Source organism: Theropithecus gelada, chromosome 1 (assembly GCF_003255815.1).
Source record: "Theropithecus gelada isolate Dixy chromosome 1, Tgel_1.0, whole genome shotgun sequence".
Taxonomy (NCBI): domain Eukaryota; kingdom Metazoa; phylum Chordata; class Mammalia; order Primates; family Cercopithecidae; genus Theropithecus; species Theropithecus gelada.
In genome coordinates this window covers 121,395,579-121,419,698 of record NC_037668.1, presented here as the reverse complement: position 1 = coordinate 121,419,698, position 24,120 = coordinate 121,395,579, and the positions used below count along the sequence as shown (strand labels likewise).

General features: G+C 36.9%; 1 protein-coding gene and 1 pseudogene across 2 annotated transcripts in view; one reads left to right on the top strand and one right to left on the bottom strand.

Annotated features, from left to right (window-relative positions):
* The window catches only part of CCDC18 (coiled-coil domain containing 18), a 107,215-nt gene that overhangs the window by 75,291 nt on the left and 7,804 nt on the right, over positions 1-24,120 (bottom strand). For both annotated transcript variants that reach the window (XM_025405366.1, XM_025405293.1), the window contains exons 5-10: positions 20,188-20,294; positions 18,559-18,687; positions 9,936-10,032; positions 6,335-6,456; positions 4,248-4,539; positions 1,007-1,131 (exon numbers count right to left, since the gene is read on the bottom strand). In XM_025405366.1, the coding sequence (XP_025261151.1) occupies positions 1,007-1,131; positions 4,248-4,539; positions 6,335-6,456; positions 9,936-10,032; positions 18,559-18,687; positions 20,188-20,294 (872 nt within the window). The remainder of the gene's footprint in view (positions 1-1,006; positions 1,132-4,247; positions 4,540-6,334; positions 6,457-9,935; positions 10,033-18,558; positions 18,688-20,187; positions 20,295-24,120) is intronic.
* On the top strand, positions 21,238-21,558 carry LOC112636905 (annotated as a pseudogene).

The window sequence follows — 24,120 nt, the reverse complement described above, 5'->3', positions numbered from 1 at the left end:
GGTATCTAGTAAAATTGAAAACGTACACACTCTATGACCCAGCAATTTCACTTTTAGGAATATATACTACAGAAACTCTCATATATATGTATAAGAAAACATGTATAAGGATGTCCTTTGCAGCACTGTTTGTAACAGAAAATAGAAACAAGATACCTATAAAGGAACAAATAAATTATGACACTGTTATAGGACAGAATCCTACACAGTGATTCAAAGTAACTAACCACACAAATCCATTTGTTAATCTACTCTATCTCAATATGAATGAATTTTTAAAATACTGCTGAGTGAAAAAGCAAAATTGCACAGTATACAGTATATTTATATTTGTGTATATGTGTGTAAACACACAAAAATGAATAGAGAAATATATATCCAATTCATGATGGCGGATACTTAGGGGAAAAATGGAACTAGTCATAAGGATCAAAGGGCATTATTCATCCTGTAATGCTTTATTTTTTATTTAGAGAAACAGATTTAAAACAAATACCACAAATTTTAAGGAGAATCAATCCTGGTTAAGAAGATTCAATTCTTAGTTGTGGAATCACAGATACCTGTTATAATATTCTCTGAGCTTTTCTGTATATTTTTTAAATTCCTCAATTAAAGGTCATTTTATTTTATTTTATTTTATTTTATTTTATTTTTGATGGCGTCTCACTCTCTTGCTCAGGCTGGAGTGCAGTGGCACTATCTCAGCTCACTGCAACCTCTGCCTCCTGGGTTCAAGTGAATCTCCTGCCTCAGCCTCCCAAGTAGCGGGGATTACAGGCACGTGCCACCACCACGCCTGGCTAATTTTTGTATTTTTAGTAGAGATGAGGTTTCACCATGTTGGTCAGGCTGGTCTCGAACTCCTGACCTTGTGATCCACCCACCTTGGCCTCCCAAAGTATTGGTATTACAGGCATGAGCCACCATGCTCAGCCAATTAAGGGTCTTAATTACCAATAAAAAACATTCTATTTGCTATAACTGAAGATTCTGAAAATTGTACCTCAATTCCGAAATCACCAATTTATTTGCCTCACAGCAGCCAATGCAACGGTCTTCCTTGTTTGAGAAGCTACTCATCTGGTATTTAGAAAGAGACGATTTAAAGCCAAATAATTCTCTTTTTAACTGCAAGTTTAAAAACAAACACGTGTAAACTTATGTACATGGGATGCAGTTGCTTTTTCATTCAGAACTTAAAATTTTAAAAACTGTATGAATTTGATGGTAACAACTTAATGTCCATCAATAGGAGAATATATAAATATATTAAGAAATATTAAGATAATTGGAAAACTACAATAGTTAAAAGAAATAAACCTGAGTCACATAAATCAGTATGGATACATCTCATAACAATATTAGTGAAAAACAAATTATAGTGGCAAACAGTATTTTCATAAAAACACTAAGCAACATATATATATTTCTAGATGCATCTATACGTGACAGTATTTAAAACATGGATGAGAAGGATACACATGAATTTCAGAATAATTGCCATTTCTGAGGAGAGAGGAAGAGAATTGGGATCTGACAAGGTACACAAAGCAGCTTTACCTATAAAATTTTATTCTAAAAAATATAGAGTTGATAAGACAATACATGTACCAAATTTTACAAATATGGTGCTACACTAGCATATGCACCTTTCTGTTGGTTTGGATAACACAGAATTTTAAAAGACAGTTATAAAGGAGCAAGGTAAGCACTTAATGACTTCTACCTTCAAACTATAACCAAATCACACCTCCTAGAAGTGGGGGGGAAAAAAATCACATTTCCTAATCGTATCATTCTTAGCACTACAAGAAACAAATGATCAAGCATACATTACCACATTTGGAATCATATCTCAAATAATTCTGTTTTTAGAGACAGGATCTCACTCTGTCGCCCCAACTGGAGCTTATGATCATAGAACTCACTGCAGCCTTGAACTCCTGGTCTCAAGCAATCCTCCTACCTCAGCTTCTCGACTAGCTGGGACCACAGGCATGCACCACCATGCCCAGCTAATTTTTGTATTTTTGTAGAGACAGGGTCTTGCTATATTGCCCAGGCTGGTCTTGAACTCTTGCTTCAAGAGTTCCTCTTACCTTGGCCTGCCAAAATGCTGGGATTACAAGCATGAACCACTGTGCCTGACCATATATGAAATAATTCTTGATACACAAATGAGAATGCAATTTAAAATTGTTATCTGTATATGATTACTTTCTAATTTCAAAAGCAAATAGTATATTAAAAATCTAAGCAAATAGCATCTGGGGAGAGCAGATACAACAGAGGAGCTAAGATTTTATGTTCTAGTTTAAATTCTACTACTTACCAGTTGAGCAATTTATTTACTTCCTTGGGTCTAGGTTTCTTCATCAATAAAATGATATTGAATCAGACAGTTGCTAAGATTTTTTTGGTTCATAATTCCACAGTTCATAATAGTTTAACATCGGTAAGTCTACCGTCTAGTCTACCATGCATTCATATGTGAAACCAACCATAATATATTTACCTATAGTTTCCCCTGATCTTTCCTTCATTTTACACCTATTGATTACAAATTCCTGAATAGGTTTACTTACCTTCTTCTTAATCTCACTTATATATATGGCCACAAATATAACTCAAAGAGAAAAGGTGGTAGACCATTATTATAAAAACATTTTAGGCCAGGCATGGTGGCTCAAGCCTGTAATCCCAGCACTTTGGGAGGCCGAGGCAGGCAGATCACCTGAGGTCAGGAGTTCAAGACCAGCCTGACCAACGTGCAGAAACCCTGCCTCTACTAAAAATACAAAATTAGCTGGGCGTGGTGGCTCATGCCTGTAATTCCAGCTACTAGGGAGGCTGAGGCAGGCGAATAGCTTGAACCCAGGAGGCGGAGGTTGCAGTGAGCCGAGATCTCACCACTGCACTCCAGCCTGGCGACAGAGCGAGACACCATCTCAAAAAAAAAAAAAAATTAAACTTCTATGCCATTCTAATAAGTACATGAAAAGTTGCTCATCATGAGCTGTTAAAAAAATGTAAATTAGGGCCAGGCATGGTGGCTCACACTTGTAATCCCAGCACTTTGGGAGGCCAAGGTGGGCGGATCATGAGGTCAGGCCGAGGTGGGCGCATTCGAGACCAGCTTGACCAATGTGGTGAAACCCCGTCCCATGTGTCTGTAGTCCTGGCTACTCGGGAGGCTGAGGCAGGAGAATTGCTTGAACCTGGGAACCAGAGGTTGCAGTAAGCTGAGATCATGCCACTGCACTCCAGCCTGGGCAACAGAGTAAGAGTCTGTCTTAAAAAAAAAAAAAAGAAATGTAAATTAAAACCACAGTGTAATACCACTTCACATCCACTAAGATGGTAATAATAAAAAAGACAAGAACAAGTGTTGGCAAGGAAGTAGAGAAACAGGAACCCTCATACATTGCTGGTGAGAATGTAAAATAGTGTAGACATTTTGGAAAACAGTTTGGAATAAATTCATCATATGACCCAACAATTCTAGTCCTAGGTATTTACCCAAGAGAAATGAAAACATGTCCAAAGACTTGTATGCAAATGTTCACATAAGCATTATTCATAATATCCCAAAGTGGAAACAATCCAAATGTCCATCAACCAGTGAATGGATAAATCAAATGTAACATATCTATATAATGAAATACTATTTGGCAATAAAAAGAAATGAAATACTGATATCACAACATGAATGACTCTCAAAAACATTAAGAATGCAAAAGACCAGATGCAAAAGAGCACATATTATATGAGTTCATTTATGTGAAATGTCCAGAAAAGACATCTATAGATGCAAAAACTATTAGTGTCTTCCTATGGGTAGAAGGGAGTAGAGGGCCTAATTATAAATAGGTCCAAAATACCTTTTGGGGATGATAGACATGTTTCAAAGCTGGATTGTGGTGATTGTTACAAAACTTGCAAATTTACTAAAAATCATAGATTAGTACACTTAAAATAGGCAAATTTTATGGTATGTAAATGATACTTCAATAAAGCTGTTTAAAAAAAATTCTGTGCCATTCTAATATATGGCATCTGAGAAACTGGGAAAAAGTGTACAATGGTTAAGTGCAGGAAAAAAAACAGATTAGATAGAAGAGAAATTCAAGACTAAAGAGGAAAGAAAAAAATTAGAAGCTAATAAAGCAACCACAAAATGATAGTCTTTTCTAAAACACTTTAGTAAAATTCTTCTTTTCCATTACGTAATCACACATACTTACTGGCAACTGGGATATAATCTTTTCCATACTTCTTAGTTCTACCCTTGAACTTTCAATTTCTTGTTGACATAAATCTAGTCGCTCATTCTGTGCTGCAACACGGACCTTTAATTCTCGGTTTTCATTCATTAAAGAAAATTTGTCTCTAAGTATTTCGTCTTTGTTCTCTAACTCACTCTCTAGCTTCAAAATACTTTGTCTAGATTCAGTTAGCTGTGCCATGACTTCTGAATTTTTCACTGCCATGATCCTTAGTTTTTCTTTTCCATTGTTATTTTCTTCTTTTAACTGCCTATGAAGAAAAGAGAATAAAAATGAAAATAAAATATATATGCATTCATTTTCAATCACATTTATTTAATCTCACTTTTAAAATTTTTTGAAGCTTAATTCTAAAATAATACCTGCTCACATTTACTAAGTACCTACTTTCTGCATGCCAGGCACTCACAACTTTATGTGGTTAGCACTATTATTACTTCTTATTTACAGATGAGGTAACTGAGGCACAAAAAGGTTAAATAACTTTCCCAGTGTCTCATAGTAAACGGCAGGGAAGGACAGCCCTACTATCTTGAAAGCATTTCTGCTCCCTGTTTAATTATATAAGACAGGAAATCTAACTCCAAAATCGCTGACATAGCATTTCGCATTATCAACAAAGTTTTGGATTCCTAAAACAGGAGAAAAAGTAAACTGTCTCTACATAATTGTACAATCAGCTTAAGAGCCCAGCATCAATGACTTTCTCTTCTTACAAGAATTTTTTTTTTTTTTGAGATGGAATCTCACTGTATTGCCCAGGCTGGAGTGCAGTAGCGCAATCTTGGCTCACTGCAACCTCCGCCTCCTGGGTTCATGCCATTCTCCTGCCTCAGCCTCCCGAGTAGCTGGGACTACAGGCGCCCGCCACCACGCCCAGCTAATTTTTTTTTTTTCAGTAGAGATGGGGTTTCACTGTGTTAGCCAGGATGGTCTCGATCTCCTGATCTCGTGATCCGCCCGCCTCAGCCTCCCAAAGTGCTGGGATTACAGGCAAGAGCCACCACACCAGGCCCTTACAAGGATTCTTTTAAGAAATACTGCATCAGCAACTCTTAATGGCACACTGGGAGATACTGTGTTGAAAAACTTAGACATTTTAGAAGGGTCAGACTCCAAATGTGAAGTTTTAAAAATATCTTAACCAATTTATTTCACTTATATTTGAAATATGAAAATAACATTTTTTTGGAAAATATAAAAATAACATAACTTAAGAAATCATACGTAATTAAATATACAAGAATTCTTTCATGAAGTATAAACATTTTAAGTGATGAAGGATTGCATCATAGTGTAATTGGCAGCATTTTTCTTTCTTAAAAGTAGATCTTGCAATCGATAATCAATTCTAGAAAATACTCTAGTAAAAAGCATCTTTACTCCCTCCTCCTTGGCAAAAATACTAAACAGACTACCTTAAGGAAAGTACGGCAAAATTAGACAAACCAGTTATTCTGATTGCTTCCTGCTCCCCCTTTTTTTAAAAAAAATTAACAGTTTGAAGTGATAAAGACTGATTAATATTAACCTCAGAAAGCTGATGGGTGTTAGTTTTAAGAGGACAACAAGATATACTAAGAGAGAGTATAGGAGTCAGAAGACTTTGATCTTTCAAAGACCTTCAGTAAATTCTGGCTACTCTCGGGGCTTCTGTTTCTTTACTTATAAAATGAGAAGTTTGGACTAGGTAATTTTTTATGATTTGAAAAACACTTTTTATTAGAACATTGGATATTATACACATTTTACTAGCGAGTTAATGTGGTCATACACCAATGACATTATGTCTATTAATTTTCCCTAAATATATGCAAAGCAAATATGTTGATCAGAACTTCTCCATATTTACAAGTATATTCGCATTAACACATTTTACTTCATTTCTAATTCTAACTCGATAGCTAGAAAACAGTTTCAGTCATGAAGCCTATCCTTCTATATAATGTAAGCCCATAATTACAACATATAAAATATTGTTTTAAAATGTTTCAGTTTTTTCCATCTCCACACAAAAATCCTTTTTCTACAACAGAATACTGTACCTTAATTTCTCTTTCAGAATTTCAAGTTCACTTTTACATAGACCACACTTTTCTTGTAGCCTTTTATTTTCTTTTTCACAGTTAATTAGATTTCTCTCTAATATTTCTTCTTCAGCTTGAACCTAAAACAATAATTTAAGTGGACATACTAATGTGGTTGTAAGTTTTAGGTGTTTCAAGCTAAAAATGTAAGTAGTGATTTCAGAAATAAGCAGGAATGTAAACTAAGAATTTCATACATTTAAGTCCCCAGCCTCATACTGAAAAGTAGCAAAGTGAAGTTCCTGGGCAGTAACAAAAGACAGAGAAAAGGATGATACTACATGTCCAGAAAACCTGTAACAGATAGGCAATTGCATCAACTGAAAGCAAAAATTCATCTAGAGCTGCTGTGTACGAGTTACTAAAGGTTAATTTTAGTGCAAATGTTCCAGAGAAGTTGTTTTTGAAATTTTAACCACAAAATTTACCAATGAAACCACAGCCCAAAATGTAGAACAGATAAAAGCACCCAGGATACAGTGTTGAGAGGAGAAGATTGGGTATATCTGCCCCAATTCCTTTGTTACCCTGTTACATCCACTTAACTATAGGGCTTTGCTGAGCATTGTTTGCAACCGATAATTCTAAGTGTAAAAAAAAAAAAAAAACCTGTCTCTTACATTCTTCTCTTTTCTCCATAAAGTCCTTCTTCTCCCCAAGAATATTCCTCCTACTAGGTCTTCTACCTCCCCTTACTGATCACCTTATTAAAAATCCCTTCTAAGATATTTCTTTCCCACAAGCACCCTCTCCAAGACTCTCAAAACCGCCTTCTTATTAACTAATTCACATTTAAGATTTCAATACCTAGTGAGACCTTAATATTTTACACTGCCAAGTGATATTCACAGTTTTACTGCAAAGGAATGACCACTTTGTAATCAACTGCAGACTTTCTCCTGGATCTCAGTATTTAATATTGTTGGTAACTTCTCCTCTAAAATATTTTATCATGTAGCTGTCATGACAATATTACACTTGACTCTGGCCACTCTTGTTTTCTTTGCTTCCTTTTATTAACTCATAATTCCTGACTGCTCTTTTCTTTCTATTTACTCTCTCAAAAGTTTAGTGAATTTCTTGACTTTCCTTATTGCAACTATATTATGAGAAATACTCACCCCAAGTTTCCAAAATCCCTCCTATCCTCCTTACGCTATGAAAATTTCTTAAGCAACATCTTAACTTATGGGACCAAAGACATTTAATTCAAAATCCTTCAATTTCCTTCCACCTAAAACTTTTTTCTCTTTTTATCCACAAAGAAAAGAAATGTCCTATTTCATTAAAAAAAAAGAATCTCACTTCTGCTCTTGGACTATTATCTTGCATATCGTTCAGACTCTTGTGCCATCTTTTATTCCTTATAATTCTAGCATCTTCAATCTCCCCCTACTAGTAAGTTCAGGGTACCCTTAGGTGATTTACCACAGCTTCTTCACCTTAACTTAGCTTCTTTCTTCCCTTCCATTCGCCGACTTTCCCAACCCGCCACACACACTTACTTCCTCTTCACCTATCATATGTAAAGAATTGTCTGTTAGCTACCTCTACTCTCTCCCTTTCCATCTCTCCCATTTCAGAGGTTGTGCCTTCTATTTTAATAAGTTGCTCTCTACAAAGTATCCAAAGACTCCCTGATTATAAAAACCAAGAGCCCTGTCTCGTTCCTCATCTTTCTAAAATTTTTTTCTGATTTTTTACAGACAGGGTCTTGCTCTTTCACTCAGGCCTGAGTGTAGTGATATTATCAGGGCTTAATGCAGCCTCTAACTCCTGAGTTCAAGCAATCCTTCTACCTCAGCCTCCTAAGTAGCTGCAATTACAGGCGTAAGCCACCACACCTGGTTCAGTCCTCATTCTTCTTGACCAGTTTGCAACATCTGGCACTGAAGATCACCACCTTCTTTTTAAAATGTTCTATCGCCTTGACTTTTCGTATTATACTTTCCTGATTCTCTAATTTTTTTAAATAACTTATCGATATCTTTCAAAAGCTAATCTACCTGTTCTTTATCTCCCAGGGTATCTTCCCTCTTGTTCTCATTCTATATGAACTCTGTCAATGTCCAAGGCTTCTACCACTTTAATTCAGTACTGTCAATTCTCAAAACTACAGCCCTAGTACAGATTTCTATATCGAAATCCAGACCTATAGATACAAAAGCCTACTAGAAACCTGTAACTGGTTATTCTACAGACATTTCCAAAATAGAACTCATTAACTTTTTTTCCTGAATTGTCTATTTTGATTCATGATGCAATCATCCAGCAGTCACTCAAACCAGCAACCTAAAAATATCCTATATTCTTCTTTCTCATACTGCCGGCTTCTAATGCATTCAAGTGGTCACTAGATCCCACTGATTCCCCAACTTTAACATCCCTCATAGCTATCTACTCAGCTCCTTCATCTTCAATATCTCTTGCCTTGTCTTTTAAAGTCTCCTTGACTTGTTTCTCACCTCTCAAATGCATCTTCACATGACATCAGAGTGAGCTTCCTAGAACATAGATTTTGAATCATTTTCCCTGCTTAACACTATTCAATGATATACCACAATATTTGAGATAGCATAGCAGCTCAAGCATTGCCTACTCTGTGAAGCCTTCTTTGGGCCCACCAGAGTTTATTAACCACCGCCACCTTCATCCCACCCTACTACACCTACCTCTTATTTCTATACTATACTTCGTATTCCAAAATACTGAAATTATTTGTTTATATACTTGTCAATCTTACTAGACAGTGAGCTCTTTAGGGTAGGTATCACGTGTTATGTATCACCAAATCTCCCAGAGACTAGCACAGTACCTGGCATGTAAAAGGAATTTCATAATTGTTTAATAAATGAATACCCATCTTCTCATTCTACCGTTCTACCTAAACATTCCTTCCTCTGCCTTTCTACCTTTGTTTGAACAGAATCATAAACTTCCTCTGCTTTCACTGTTATCTAAAGATGGAAGCTCCCATATTAGTATCTCTTTACCAGACCTCTCTTTTGAGCTCATTATCTGAATATCCAACTGTGGTGTTCCTCCACACACATTTCATTACCGTGTGATATTACTTAAAGATACTAAATGAATATAATAAATGAATGTAATAAACTCACTATATTTCTACATCAAATCAGTTCAAGGAACCTTCCCTCTGAGAGGCAGAAGCCAGCCTCTCTCAGAGTAGCAGACTCAGAGAGACCAGTTGAAGGCTACATAATCTGTCTTCATTTTCACTGAAGTGATAAAAATGAATTTCTTTCTTCTACTTCTCTAGCTCCAATCTCTGTTCACATATTCCATCCTTCTCTATATTTTGTTCCTTCTCCTCTCTCTACTCTTTTCCTTCTTTGGATAAAAAAGTTTCTGCTGATAACAAAAGGGTTGGTAAACATCATCCTTAACTAACATTTACAAATTGTTTATTTAAATGATTTTATAAGATCATAAAAATTACTCTCTGTCTCAACCATAAACATATTTTAATTATTCCTACCTTTATTGTTGGAATATAGAGAGTAATACAAAACACTGAATTTGCACAACTGCCTCTTACCTTTTCCAGTTTTTCAGCCACTTTCTTTTTATATTGTTGGAAAGCGTTACTCAGCTCTTCAGCATTGTATAGTGCTTCATTCCTTTGTCGTTCAGCTCTAAAATTTAAAAAGAGATAATGAATAAAAGTAAAGAATGCTCTGCATTTGAATAGTTAAGTTCCAAAGTAATCTTTAATTATAAGGAATAATTGGAGAGAAACAAATTTCTCTGTACTAAAAAGAAGCATTAGGCTTAAAGTATAAAACGAAGAATGTAGATCATACTACAAAAACTTTCTCACTCTATCAATATGAAAAATAAAATATAACACAAAACAATTATAAACATATATGTTGAAATATATATAAATTCTTATGTGTTGGCAATTTTTTCCCCCTATCTGAAAAAGACAGATTAGGAAAATAGCCTGAGGCTGGATGATAAATTTTCAAAGGTTAGGAATTACAAAATCAGTCTATTGTCTAGAATATTAAATATACTCAGTAAATTCTGTGACCTTTGCAAAGGTCAAATAAATTTCAAACAAGTATTTGAAAAATGTTAACTTCTATTGATACCAGATATAAAAATCTAGACAACAAAAAACATAACCACCACCAAGCACTATTTAAGCTTAACCTTGTTGCCTCATCTCTTAGTTCCTTATGCTTCTTGTCATGAAATGAAAATTTGGGGCACAATATATTGAGAATACTTGGTCAATATCACACTAACGCCTAAAAATATTTTAATATTTAAACCTATTCCCATCACATTCTTTCTAATGTAAGTGAGGTTAGTGACCCTCCTCTTATCCAGGATGAATTACTCTATTTATAGTCTGGATCTTAACTCTTAACCCTTCAGAAATGCACTCTAGCTTCTGTATTTTCATTCCCTCTGTTGGTTATTTTGCCACAAGTATAAAAAGTTCAAGTAAAAGTATTCCTAACTTCCTGAATCTATGTGGTTAAGTATGTCTATCTGACTCCAAAGCTTCAGATAAAGGAAAGTAAGGACAACCAAGGATTTCTCTGAAAATCTGTAGGAATATAATCAATTCCTGAATGTGCACAGGTACTGTTCAGAGCAAAGGATACCTGTATTTCTCACTTAAACAAACAAAAACCTTCCCACATATTGTGCTTTCCTCTATCATCCTTCTTTTCTTTCTTTTTTTTTTTTTTTTGAGACGGAGTCTCGCTCTGTTGCCCAGGCTGGAGTGCAGTGGCACGATCTGGGCTCAGTGCAAGCTCCGCCTCCCAGGTTCATGCCATTCTCCTGCCTCAGCCTCCTGAGTAGCTGGGACTACAGGCGCCCGCCACCTCGCCCGGCTAGTTTTTTGTAATTTTTTTAGTAGAGACAGGGTTTCACCGTGTTAGCCAGGATGGTCTCGATCTCCTGACCTCGTGATCCACCCATCTCGGCCTCCCAAAGTGCTGGGATTACAGGCTTGAGCCACCACGCCCGGCCTCATCCTTCTTTTCAAGCCAGACTTATCCACTTTACACTTATCGACTCTTCCTCGCTTCCAATTTGTAAAAAGTAATGACATATTTCAGCCACACACAAAAGTGTGGATAAATATTACCAAGTACTTCCAATCATGTTTTAATGAATCTTCACTCTTTGTCTGAAAAGGCTACAGAAGACAAACAAAACATCACAAAGAAAGTTGAGGTCCTTATGTGTCCTGTCCAAATCCGATTCCCCTGACTTCTTCCACAGAGGTAACCCTATCCTGATTTGGGTGTTTTTTATTTTGTACATTCATGTTAACCTACACCCACAAATAGTATATATCACAGTTCATCTATTCTGAGAGGCACCCTATCCTGATTTGGGTGTTTTTTATTTTGTACATTCATGTTAACCTATACCCACAAATAGTATATATCACAGTTCATCTATTCTGAGAGGCACATTGTTTTCACTTTTTGTTGTGTGTGTGGAGATGGGTATCTTGCTATTTTGCCCGGGCTGGTCTTGAATTCCTGGCCTCAAGTAATACTCCCACTTTGGCCCCCCTCGAGTGCTTGCATTACTGGAGTGAGTCACTGTGCCCAGCCTGTTTTCGCTTGTTTTGTTTTTTTTTTTTCTTTAATAACCACCTATAGTCTTACCATGGTTTCACATTTTTAACATCTCTAAAATTTTTATGTGCTGGGTATGGTGGTTCACACCTGTATTCCAAACACTTTAGAAGGCTGAGCCAGGAGGATTGCTTGAAGCCAGAAGTTAGAGACCAGTCTGGTAAACACAGTGAGATCATCTCTACAAAAAGTTAACTGGGAGTGGTGGTGCACACCTGTGGTCCCAGCTACTCTAGAGGCTGAAGCAGGAGGATCCCTTGAGCACAGGGATTTGAGGCTGCAGTGAGCCATGATCGCAATGCTGCATTCTAGCCTGGGTGACACAGCAAGACCCTATCTCTAAAAAAATAAAATAAAATAAGACAGTTTCAGGTGGGGGTCCATAAAGTGCAGCAGCCACAGCCAGCTACCTCATGCTCAACAACAGCGCCTAGATGCTCATCCTGGGGCTGGCACCTGCAAGTCCCCCTTGGGCCAGGTAACTGAAGCTGTGAAGGTGGCAATCGACATCGGGTACTGCTGCATTTACTATGTCTACATGTACCAGAACGCAAATGAGGTGGGGGTAGCCATTCAGAGGAGCTACCCACTGCGGGTCTCCTCTGAGCTGTTCTGTCGCTCAACAAAGCTTCTCTTTGTATTGCTTACCCTCCACTTGTTTGCGTACCTCATTCTTCCCAGACACAGGACAAGAACTCAGGACCCACTGAATGGTGGGGCTAAAAATGCTGTAACACAAATGGCTGAAACACACCCCTTGTTCACCACGTTGCAGGCAACAAGAAGAAAAGGCAAGAGAAGGAGAGAAGAGCTGCAGCCCTTCGGAGAGCCCAGACCTATGAGCTTCCCGAGCCAGGGCTGTGACACCCTCTTTAGGGCTCTGTGGTTCCTGGTGTCTCCAAGCTTCCGGCACCACCACGTTCCCTGGTGTCAGCCATGGAAGCTGCTTATGCTACGCCTGGTCCAGCCACAGCCTCACAGGGAGCTGGCGCCTGGAGCTGCTCACACTACCACAGCCGGCATGCCTGGCTATGCATAGTGGCCGGTGCCTACAGTTGTTCACACACCCCTTGTCATTCTGCATCTAGCTCACTCTTGACAGGTGTGGGATCCAGAGTGGTAGCTGAGTGGGCGGAATGAGCCCAGTGGGCCAGAGCAAAACTCAGGCAAAGGTGCCACTGGCCACAGAGGTTTCTGGCTGGTGAAGCAACACCCCAAGGATCCCAAAACAGCATAGAGCGCCTCCTGCTTCCAGAAATCTGTAAGTATAAAAATTTCTTCCTTCATGTCAGTCATGTGTCTGTATCTTACCATACCTGATTAAAACAAACCCCGAATACATTCTAAAATATGCATTAAAGCCAGGCACAGTGGCTCATGCCTATAATACTTGCACTTTAGGAGGCCAAGGCAGGAGGACCGCTTGAGTCCAGGAGCTCAAGACCAGCCTGGGCAACACAGTGAGACCCCATGCCTAAAAAAAATTTAAAAATTAGTCAGGTGTGGGCCAGGCACAGTGGCTCACGCCTGTAATCCCAGCACTTTGGGAGGCCGAGACGGGTGGATCACAAGGTCAGGAGATCGAGACCATCCTGACTAACACAGTGAAACCCCATCTCTACTAAAAATACAAAAAATTATCCGGGTGCGGTGGCGGGCGCCTGTAGTCCCAGCTACACGGGAGGCTGAGGCAAGAGAATGGTGTGAACCCGGGAGGCGGAGCTTGCAGTGAGCCGAGATTGTGCCACTGCACTCCAGCCTGGGCAACAGAGCGAGACTCCGTCTCAAAAAAAAAAAAAAACAAAATTAGTAAGGTGTGGTGGGGCAAGCCTGTAGTCCTAACTATCTGGGAGGCTGAGGTGGGAGGATCGCTTGAGCCCAGGAGTTGGGAGCTACAGTGAGCCACGATCATAGCATTGCACTCCAGCCTGGGTAACAAAGCAATACCATATCTCTCAAAAAAAAATTAAGACTATACGTATCTTCTGTAGATTTTTTCTTATAGTTTTTCTTATTTGATTTTAATTTTTTATTGAGTAAAGTACAGAAATCCTAATTGAGTGAATGTTTTAATAATGTATATACTTACTTAACTACTATCTCAATCAAATAGAGAACACTTCCAGCTCCCCTGTGTACCTTCCCAGTGAGTATTCTTTACACCAAAAAGGTAAGCACCATTTGGACTTTTAACAACATATGTTAATTTTGCCTGTCCTTGATTTGCTATGGAATTATACAGTATTCTATTGTGGCTTCTTCTACTGAGCATTGTATGTGTGATATTAACCCATGTTGTTACATAGTTGTAGCTGCTCTTTTTTACATTAATTATGTGTATAATTAATTATGTGAACATACCACAGTTTATTTATCGATTACACTTTTGATGAACATTTAGCAATTACGAATAAAATTACTTTAACATTCTTGTACATGTCTTTTAACATAGGGACTAAGTTTTGTTGAAATGAATGGTGGATCCTAAGGCAGGCTTATGTTTACCTTTAGCAGCTACTGACAGTTTTCCAAAGTGGTTCTACAAATTTACACTTCCATTAGAAATGCAGAAGAGTTTCAATTCCACATCCTCGCCAAAACTTGTTTTTGAGAGTCTTTTCCATTTTAGCCATCGTGGGCCATAGCGGGCCTGATGTTTCCATTTGTCGTCATTGTTTTGACTAGTTTAGTTATTTGTGGGCAGATTTTTAATTGTTGATTTGATATCCCTAATAGCTATATATACAGACACACATATATATATGTATACACATATAGAGATGCACACACACACATACACACATATATATTTTTTTTTCAGGTTTTCCATTTATTTTAAAGTTAGTTTTGTTAAATTATATTTTGCTAAGAAATTTATTTAGTCTAAGTTTTCAAATGTATCATCCTTAAAATGATTCAGTTATTGGTCTTATTTCTTACATATTTCTTATGGCTTACCGATTTATAGCTAAATGTGTAGTTTGGGAGTCCCTTGTCAATCCCAACACTTGTGCCTTTTCTGCTTTATTAATCTTGTGTGATGCCCATTTTCTTGTTCATTGTGAAAATAACCACATTTAGGTTTTGGTAATCCTTTATATTGTTTCATTGTTTTCTATTCATCCACTTCATCCTTATCTTTATTATTTCCTTACTTCTATTTTCTTTGGTGTTCATTCTTTCTTCTGATGTCCTCCTTTTCCTGACCACACAATTGGCTATTTTAGTTCATTAATTTTCAGTCATGATATAATACACGTATATAAGGTTCAATTTTTTCCTCTAAGAGTGTCTTTAGGTACAGCCTACAAGCAGTGATGCACAATTTTTTTTATATCACTCAGTTCTAAAGGTTTTCTAATTTATTCAATAGTCAGTGAACACCAGTAAGCCTGGTTTTACATTTCCAAACATACAGGATTTCAAGGAGTTATATTCTAACTTAACTGAACAGTGGTTGGAGAAAACAATACACACTACATCAATCTTTTGGAATTTTTTCAAATTCATGCTATCTGGCATAGTGAGGTAACAGATTACATCTGCTTGAAAGAACGTCAATTTCAAACTGTTGACTACAGGGTTCCATATGCACATCCATTAGATCAAGAATATTAATTGTCTTACTCAACACTTCAAGTCTTAATTTTTTGTTACTTAACAATTCCTGATAAATGTATAAAGAATTTTCCCCATATGACTACAGATTTGTTCTTTCCTCCCTGAAATTGTGTTATTTTTCTTATGTATTTTGGGACTAAATTATTAGATACATATAAGTTTAGAGTCTTTATAGCTTGCTGGTTTAGAGTCTTTATATCTTCTTGGCTAAGTGTCACTTAAACATTATATGAGTCATTTTAATGTTGGTAATGTTCATTGCATTGAAGTCTATTCTGATCCTAATACAGTAATATCAACTTTGCTTTGGTGGGTATTTGAAACATTCCTTTCCATTCTTTTTTTTTTCTTTTTTGAGACAGAGTCTCACTCTGTCATACAGGCTGGAGTGCAGTGACATAATCTCGGCTCACTGTAATCTCTGCCTCCTAGGCTCAAGCAATCCCTTTCACCTTAGCCTCCTGAATAGCTGGGACTCCAGGCCTGTGCCACCACACCTGGCTAATTTTTATATTTTTTGTAGAGACGGGGTTTCGCCATGTTGCCCCGGCTGGTCCTGAACTCACAAGCTCAAGTGATCCACCCATCTCGGCCCCACAAAGTGCTAGGATTACATGCTAGGATTACAAAGTGCTAGGTTAGCCACTGCACCCCGTCTGCTTTCAATTTTCCTGTGTCCTTATGTTTTAGGTAATCTCTTAAAAACAGCATAAAGCTAAACAATCTCTCCCTTTACACTGGCTTTTTAATCCATTATGATTAATCTTCTCCACCCAAAAAATAGTCCTTGCAAAGGTTTTGATCTTTCAATCTCAGAATGTGCCAGTCTAGTTGTGCTGCTGGACAAATATCATAGTCTAGGTAGTTTATAAAAAACAGAAATGTATTTCTCACAGTTCTGGAGGCTGGCAAGTCCAAAATCAAGGCACTGGCAGGTTGGTAGGGCTTAATCTCTCTGCTTCCAAGATGGTGCCTTAAATGCTACATCCTCCAAGGAGGAGGAACACTATGTTCTAACATGACAGAAAGGAAAAAAGGGACAAACTCCCTCTGTCAAGACCTCTTATAATGGCATTAATCCGTTCATGAAAGCAGAGCCCTTGTGACCTAAGTACCTCCTAAACGCTCCACTTCCCAACAGTGTTGTATTGGCATTAAGTTTCCAATACAAAAAATTGGGTGGACACATTCAGACCACAGCAGAAAGTCAATATTCATTTTAGTTCTTCAAAAAGCTCCAAGAGTCTTCATATCATACCTCTACCTAAAAATCTCAATTGGCTATTTATGCTCTCCAGGTTAAAATACAAATCCTTTGGTATAACACACAAAGTCATTTACAGTCTGGATCCAGTGTGTCTTTCATGTCTCATCTCCCACTACACCTATTTACTTATAAGAACATAAAATTACTTAAGAGTTCTTCAGCAATGATACTCTTTAATATGTCTATACCTTTGCACATGCTGCCCAGAATGTGTCTGTCCCCACTTACTCACTTTGTGAAGCCAAAGTCAATACTTAGCTGGGCGCAGTGGCTCAGGCCTATAATTCCAGCACTTTGGGAGTCCGAGGAGGGTGGATCACTTGAGGTCAGGAGTTTGGGACCAGCCTGACCAACATGGTGAAACCCTGTCTCTACTAAAAATAAAAGAATTAGCTGAGTGTGGTAGTGCATGCCTGTAATCCCAGCTACTCAGGAGGCTGAGAAAGGAGAACTGCTTGAACCCGTGGGGCGGAGGCTGCAGTGAGCCAAGATCACACCACTGCACTCCAGCCTGCAAGACAGAGTAAGACTCCACCTCAAACAACAACAACAACAAAGTCAATACCCTGAAAATCATCTCTTATCTAAGTTCTATAGAGGAAACTAGTAGCTCTTCCTCTTTATTTTTTCTTGGCAGCTATATTGTGAATGTGGTCTTCATGTATTATTATCTCACTATTTTAAATAACCATATGCAAAGCTTATCTGAGTAAGTAAAGTGTGAATTCTAGAATATGTAACCACAAAGTTTATATAATAGTTACGAATTATTAGTATTTATTAAGAGGTACCTTATATTTCTTTTTTTATTTACTCTTCATATCTATCCATATAAAGATAATATCGTTTTTATTTAATGAAATGAATGAAAAAAACCTGAGATTTCAAAAGGTTATATCATTTGGCCAAGGTAACAAAGCCAATGAGAGGTAAAATCTAAAAATTTTCTAACTAACTCCAAAACCTAAGCATTTTCTACTAATATTTGTAATATTGCTTAGTACAGATTATGGCTTTATACTGTATAAAAACTGCTATAATCCTATTTCATTATAAAATCTTATTAGCTTAAACTAAAAAAATTTAAATCTTTATCACTTTAAAAGTGAACTGGCATTCAGAGTTAATGGTTCCTTGGACAGAGACACTTAAAAGACTTTATCTCCAGATATAATTTATACGAAATAGATATTTTTGTACTACTTATATATTTCTAAAGGAAGATCCCACCACACATTCTCATGCATTGAGTTTCTTTCTCTATGAGGCAAAATTTTCTTTTTAAGAGTTCATTCAACATTTTATTTAGTTTTATTAGAGGTAATATTAATTTACAGGCTTTTTCCCTGTTAGTATTTTAAACTCAGTATACTGATTTCAAATAGGCCACAGAACTTAATTTCAGATATAAGTATCATTACACTGATAATCATTATCAGTTTTGTAGAAATTCAGCCCAATCCAGAATGCTAATAACATAAATTCCACACACAAACATTTTAATGGAAAATTTCAAAAAATTAATAGATAAAAAGAACATTAAGTTATTCTATTGCCAAATTTCTGAAATTTTTTCACTTCAAAAATTAACTAGAATTTTAAACAGGTAATATATTCTTTATTCCCTTTCAAAAAAATGTATTTGCTTTAAAAACACATACCTTTTTCCTTGTTTGGTTTGTTCAAGTAAGTCCACCTTTAATTTTATACATTCCTCTTTGGACTCCTGCAAACTCTGTTCCTTTTCAATTACCATTTTCTGGCTCTGTTCCAGCTTATTTTCTGCCTCTCTATAAAATAAAGGATACTTTGTTTTAAGACTACTAAAGAGATTATCCCAGGTATGCAAGAATAATTTAATATTAGGAATTATATTTGTTTAAATCAATGAGTTAAGCAAAACAATATACAAAAAGAGACAGAGAAAAAGGTATATTCATCCCTTGTTAATTAAGAGTTTTTTTAAAAATAAAAGAATACTTCCACCAGATGATAAATACATCTGAAGTAATAACTCACATCATATTTTATAGTCAGATACCAGAAGCATTCCTGTATAGTTCAGAAACTAAATAAGGATGACTGTTATCATCCCACATCCAACAACTTTACTAACAGTTCTACCCACTGCAAAAAGCAAATATGAAAAGGTATTAAGAAGTATAATTGCTGAAAAGGAAAGACAAAATTTTTTTCTTTTTCCTACTCTTTGAGTCAGAAACAAAATTTTCTTTATTTGCTGATAATACCATTAGCTACCAATTACAAAATAATTATATTACACAAAAGTCAGTAACCTTCCCATACACTAGCAATGAACAAAGTAGGAACAATTCACAATTACTAAAAATATAAAATACCTACAAATAAATTTAAAATAATATATGTATTACAAAGAAAATTACAAAACTCTGATGGACATAAAAGACAACTTTAGTATGCAGCAAATCATTTGCAGAACTTGTGAAACACCTCCCAACTTGGTTCAGTATGCCAGAGATAAGGTCTGAGAATTTGCATTTCTAACAAGTTCCAGGTGATGCTACTATTGCTGGTCATTTAACTATATTCTCAGAATCACTCAGAGTAATATGTTATTTAATATGCATATATTTCCCATTTTATTCAAAGCAGAAGAGAATAAATTATAAAGTGCCTGATGGCAAGGCATGACAGCTCATGCCTATAATCCCAACACTTTGAGAGGCCGAAGCAGGAGGACTGCTTGAGGCCAGGAGTTTGAGACCAGCCTGACCAACATAGTGAGACCCCATCTCTACAAAATAAAAAATAAAAAGCTCAGCTGGGCACAGTGGTGTGTGCCTGTAGTCCCACTACTTGGGAGGCTGAGGCAGAAGGATCATTTGAGCCCAGGAGGCTGAGGCTGCAGTGAGCCATATTGCACCACTGCACTCCAGCCTAGGTGACAGAGTGAGACCCTGTTTGTAAAAATAATAAAAGTGTCTGACTCCTTTACATTTTATTTCTTGAACTCCCTTTGAAATACTGAGTATATACTGCTATGTAGGTGAAGAAATGAACTAATTCATATTTGACAAAAGCATGTAAATAGGCATCTCACCTTAGTCTTTTTTAACCCCTATATACTGCATGCAACCTACAGCCAAGAGGAGTTATGATTGACTAAAAATAGATTCAACGAGTTCTAAGACAACTGAACACCATTAGGGTATGTAAATATATTGGGTGTGGGGAACAAGATTTAACAAGATATAACAAAATGTAAAAGTAGCAAATAAAATTTTGAGAGCTATAAAAAGTATATTTACCTCAAAACTTTATCTTGAGCTGAAACCTCTGCTTCCAAATTTATAATCTGTTCTTCTAAGATTGGGACACTGGCTGCCTGCTGTTGAGCAAATTCAAGCATGGAAACCTAAAATATAAAAACAACTTTTATAGTACTTTCAGAAAATAAATTAACCTACTTGGCCCTTAGTTTTTTTCCTGTCAGATAAGGGGGTTCAACAGGGCTCCCAAATCATTGCTCAGATATAAAGCTTCCCATCTATTCCTTTGATCAACATTTACATGGGCATATCATCATAAGCCAGCCGTGGCATGTAAGCTCCTGGCATTACCTTCAACTTATAACTGAAGAGTTATTTAGGGGAGAAAACAGAATCTCTACTGATAAGCATCTAGCAAGATTAATTTTACATAAATTAGAAAATTAAATATAAAACATCAAACTATAAACAATTATGAAAGAAAATATTTACTGAATTTTTATGATTTAAAGACCTAATTATAGAATACATGCTTATTAGAAAGAATCTAAATACAGAAAAGCATAATGACCCTACAATCTGTATTATAAAGAGAGTACAACTACTATAGCAGGATGGGAACCCACAATGTAAATGGTATGGAAGAAAGTATCAATAAGATAACTATCATTGAAAAAGAAGTTTAGAACATGAAGGCACAAGGTACTGTAGAGGACAGAAGTGAGGACCCAATGAAAAAGCAGGGATACAGTTCAAAGTATCTGCAAATAACAGTTATCCTTTTTCCCACTCCCAGAACACCAACAGCAAGGTGTTGGCATACTAGGAAAGAGGCAGAAAGTTTATTATCAGAAGAAACTGAACAGAAGAAGCTTGAGACTGTGGGACACTAAGAATAATGAGCAGGAATGAAGTACAGCTGTAACAAGGGAATTAATATAAAACGGATAGCTCCACCTTACTACTCTATTTCGTTTTTGGTTATCCCACAGGTGAGAAACTAAAGGATTCTTTGCTGGAGAAACTCAACAGCTCAAAAAAAAAAAAAAAAAAAAAATCTCTTTCCATGCTGATAGCACTCCCGCAAACATGGTGAACATTCCTAAAACCTGCAGGACTTTCTGTAAGAAGTGTGGCAAGCACCAACCGCAGAAAGTGACACAGTACAAGAAGGGCAAGGATTCTCTCTATGCCCAGGGAAAGCAGTGATATGACAGGAAGCAGAGTGGTTATGGTGGGCAGACTAAGTAGATTTTCCAGAAAAAGGCTGAAACTACAAAGAAGATTGTGCTAAGGCTTGAGTGCATTGAGCCCAGCTGCAGATCTAAGAGAAAGCTGACTACTAAAAGATGCAAGCATTCTGAACTGGGAGGAGGTAAGAGCAGAAAGAGCCAAGTGACCCAGTTTTAAGTGTTATCTTTTGTTTTATTACGAAGACAATAAAATCTTGAGTTTATGTTAAAAAAAAAAAAAAAAAAGGAAAAGAAAAACATCTCATACTGATACTGTTTGGGAGCTGGCAGGTGTTTCCCTACAAAAGAACCACCTCCCTAACCATCACCCAGAAATAAAGTCCACTGGACAACAAACCACCAATCTGCATTTAAATGCCTTTCTCTTAAATATGAATAGCTAAAATACTAACATCTGAAAAAACGCTTCTGTTTTTTTTTTTGAGACGGAGTCTCACTCTGTCACCAGGCTGGAGCACAGTGGCGCAATATCAGCTCACTGCAACCTCCGCCTCTGAGTTCAAGCAATTCTCCTGCCTCAGCCTCCCGAGTAGGTGGGACTATAGGTGCACACCACCATGCCCAGCTAATTTTTGTATTTTTTAGTAGAGATAGGGTTTCACCATGTTGGCCAGGATGGTCTCAATCTCTTAACCTTATGATCCACCCGCCTCGGCTTCCCAAAGTGCTGAGATTGCAGGCATGAGCCACCACGCCCGGCCCAAAAGCTTCTAACATAAAGTCAGAGGCCTAAACAAAAGAAAAAGGAAAGGAAAGCAAACATGAAAAAAAATCATTAAATCTTCAGAGTGCTAAGACAGAATACATTAGTATGTTATGAAATACAAAACAATCAGAACAAAAAAAACTTTAGAAACTGAAAAAAGTATGACAGCCAAAATAAAAGATTCAATAGAAGTGCAAAAAATAATGTTGAGAATACCTCCTAAATAAAAATCACATGGCCAGGCACTGTGGCTCAATCCTGTAACCCCAGCATTTTGGGAGATGGATAGATCGCTTGAGTCCAGGAGTTCAAAATCAGCCTGGGCAACATGGCAAAACTCCATCTCTACAAAAAGACAATACAAAAACTAGCCAGGCATGGTGGCATATGCCTGTAGTCCCAGTTACCTGGGAGGTTACGGTGGGAGGATCACTTGAGCCCAGGAGGTCAAGGTGGCACTGAGCTGTGATTGCATCATTGCACTTTAGCCTGGGTGACAGAGCAAGACCTTGTTTCAAAACAAAACAAGGCTTATATTCAAAAGACAGGTAATAACAAATGTTTGCAAGAATGTGGAGAAAAGGGAATCTTCATATGCTGTTGGTGGGAACGGAAATTAGTACAACCATTATGGAGAACCGTTTGGAGGTTCCTCAAAAAACTAAAAATACAGCTACCATATCCAGAAATCCCACTGCTGGGCATATACCCAAAAGAAAGGAAATCAGTATATTGAAAAGGTATCTGCACTTCCATGTTTGTTGCAGCACTGTTCAAGAGCCAAGACTTAGAAGCAACCTAAGTGTTCATCACAAATGAATGGATAAAGAAAATGTAGTACTTACACAATGGAGTACTACTCATCCATAAAGAAGAATGAGAATCAGTCATTTGCAACAACATGGATGGAACTAAAGATCATTATGTTAAGTAAAATAAGTCAGGCACAGAAAGACAAATATCATATGTTCTTACTTATTTGTGGGATCTAAAAATCAAAACAATTGAACTCATGGACATAGAAAGTAGAAGGATGGTTTACCAGAGGCCAGGAAGGGCAGTTGTCAGGGTGGGAAGAGGTGGGGATGGTTAATGGTACAAGAAATAGAAAGAATGAACAAGAACTACTATTTTGTAGAACAACAGGGTGACTATAGTCAATAATAATAATTTAATTGTACATTTAAAAATAACTAAAAGACTATAACCGGATTGTTTATAACACAAAGGATAAATGTCTGAGGGGATGGATATCCCATTCTCCATGATGTGATTATTATGCTGCATAATTGTATCAAAAAATCTAATGTACTCCAAAAATATATATGCCTACTATGTACCCACAAAAATTAAAAATAAAAATTAAGAAACAGAAAAATTTCCAGAACCAAAGGATACAAGTTTCCAGCCTAAAAGGGCTCTCAAATACCCAGTATGAGTAATAAAGGCCTATTGAAAGATACATTGTTGTACAGTTTTAAAACACCGGAATGGGAAGGTCCTAAAAACTACCATCTGCCATAAAGTAAAAAACAAACAAATGGGAAAAAAAGAGATTACATGCTAAGGGAAGTAATTCACAATGGCAACAGACTTTTCAAAGTGGCACTGGAGGATAGAAGGGAGTAATGTCCTAAAAATTCAAACGTTACATAATTATCAAACTGGAATTTAATCATGAGTGAAGAAGAAATTAAGACATTTTCAGACAGGCAAGGAAGTAACTGGAAGATATGCTCCAAATACAGAAAGAATAAACTAGGAAATAACAAAAAATAGAATTCAGGAAACAGTAGATTCAACCTAGAAGAACACCAAAGAGAAGTCCCAGGATGGCAGTTGGATAGCAGGTGTAGAGGGCAAAAAGCTCAGAAAGAGCAGGCTGCCAGGCTCCAGAAGAGTAAGTACAACCATTGCCAGAGGTAAGTTATGAATATATTGATTGATTTCTGCAAAAGAGTCTCAATAGTGGGCATATATGAAGCATCAAAAGCTCATACATGGCCTGAAATA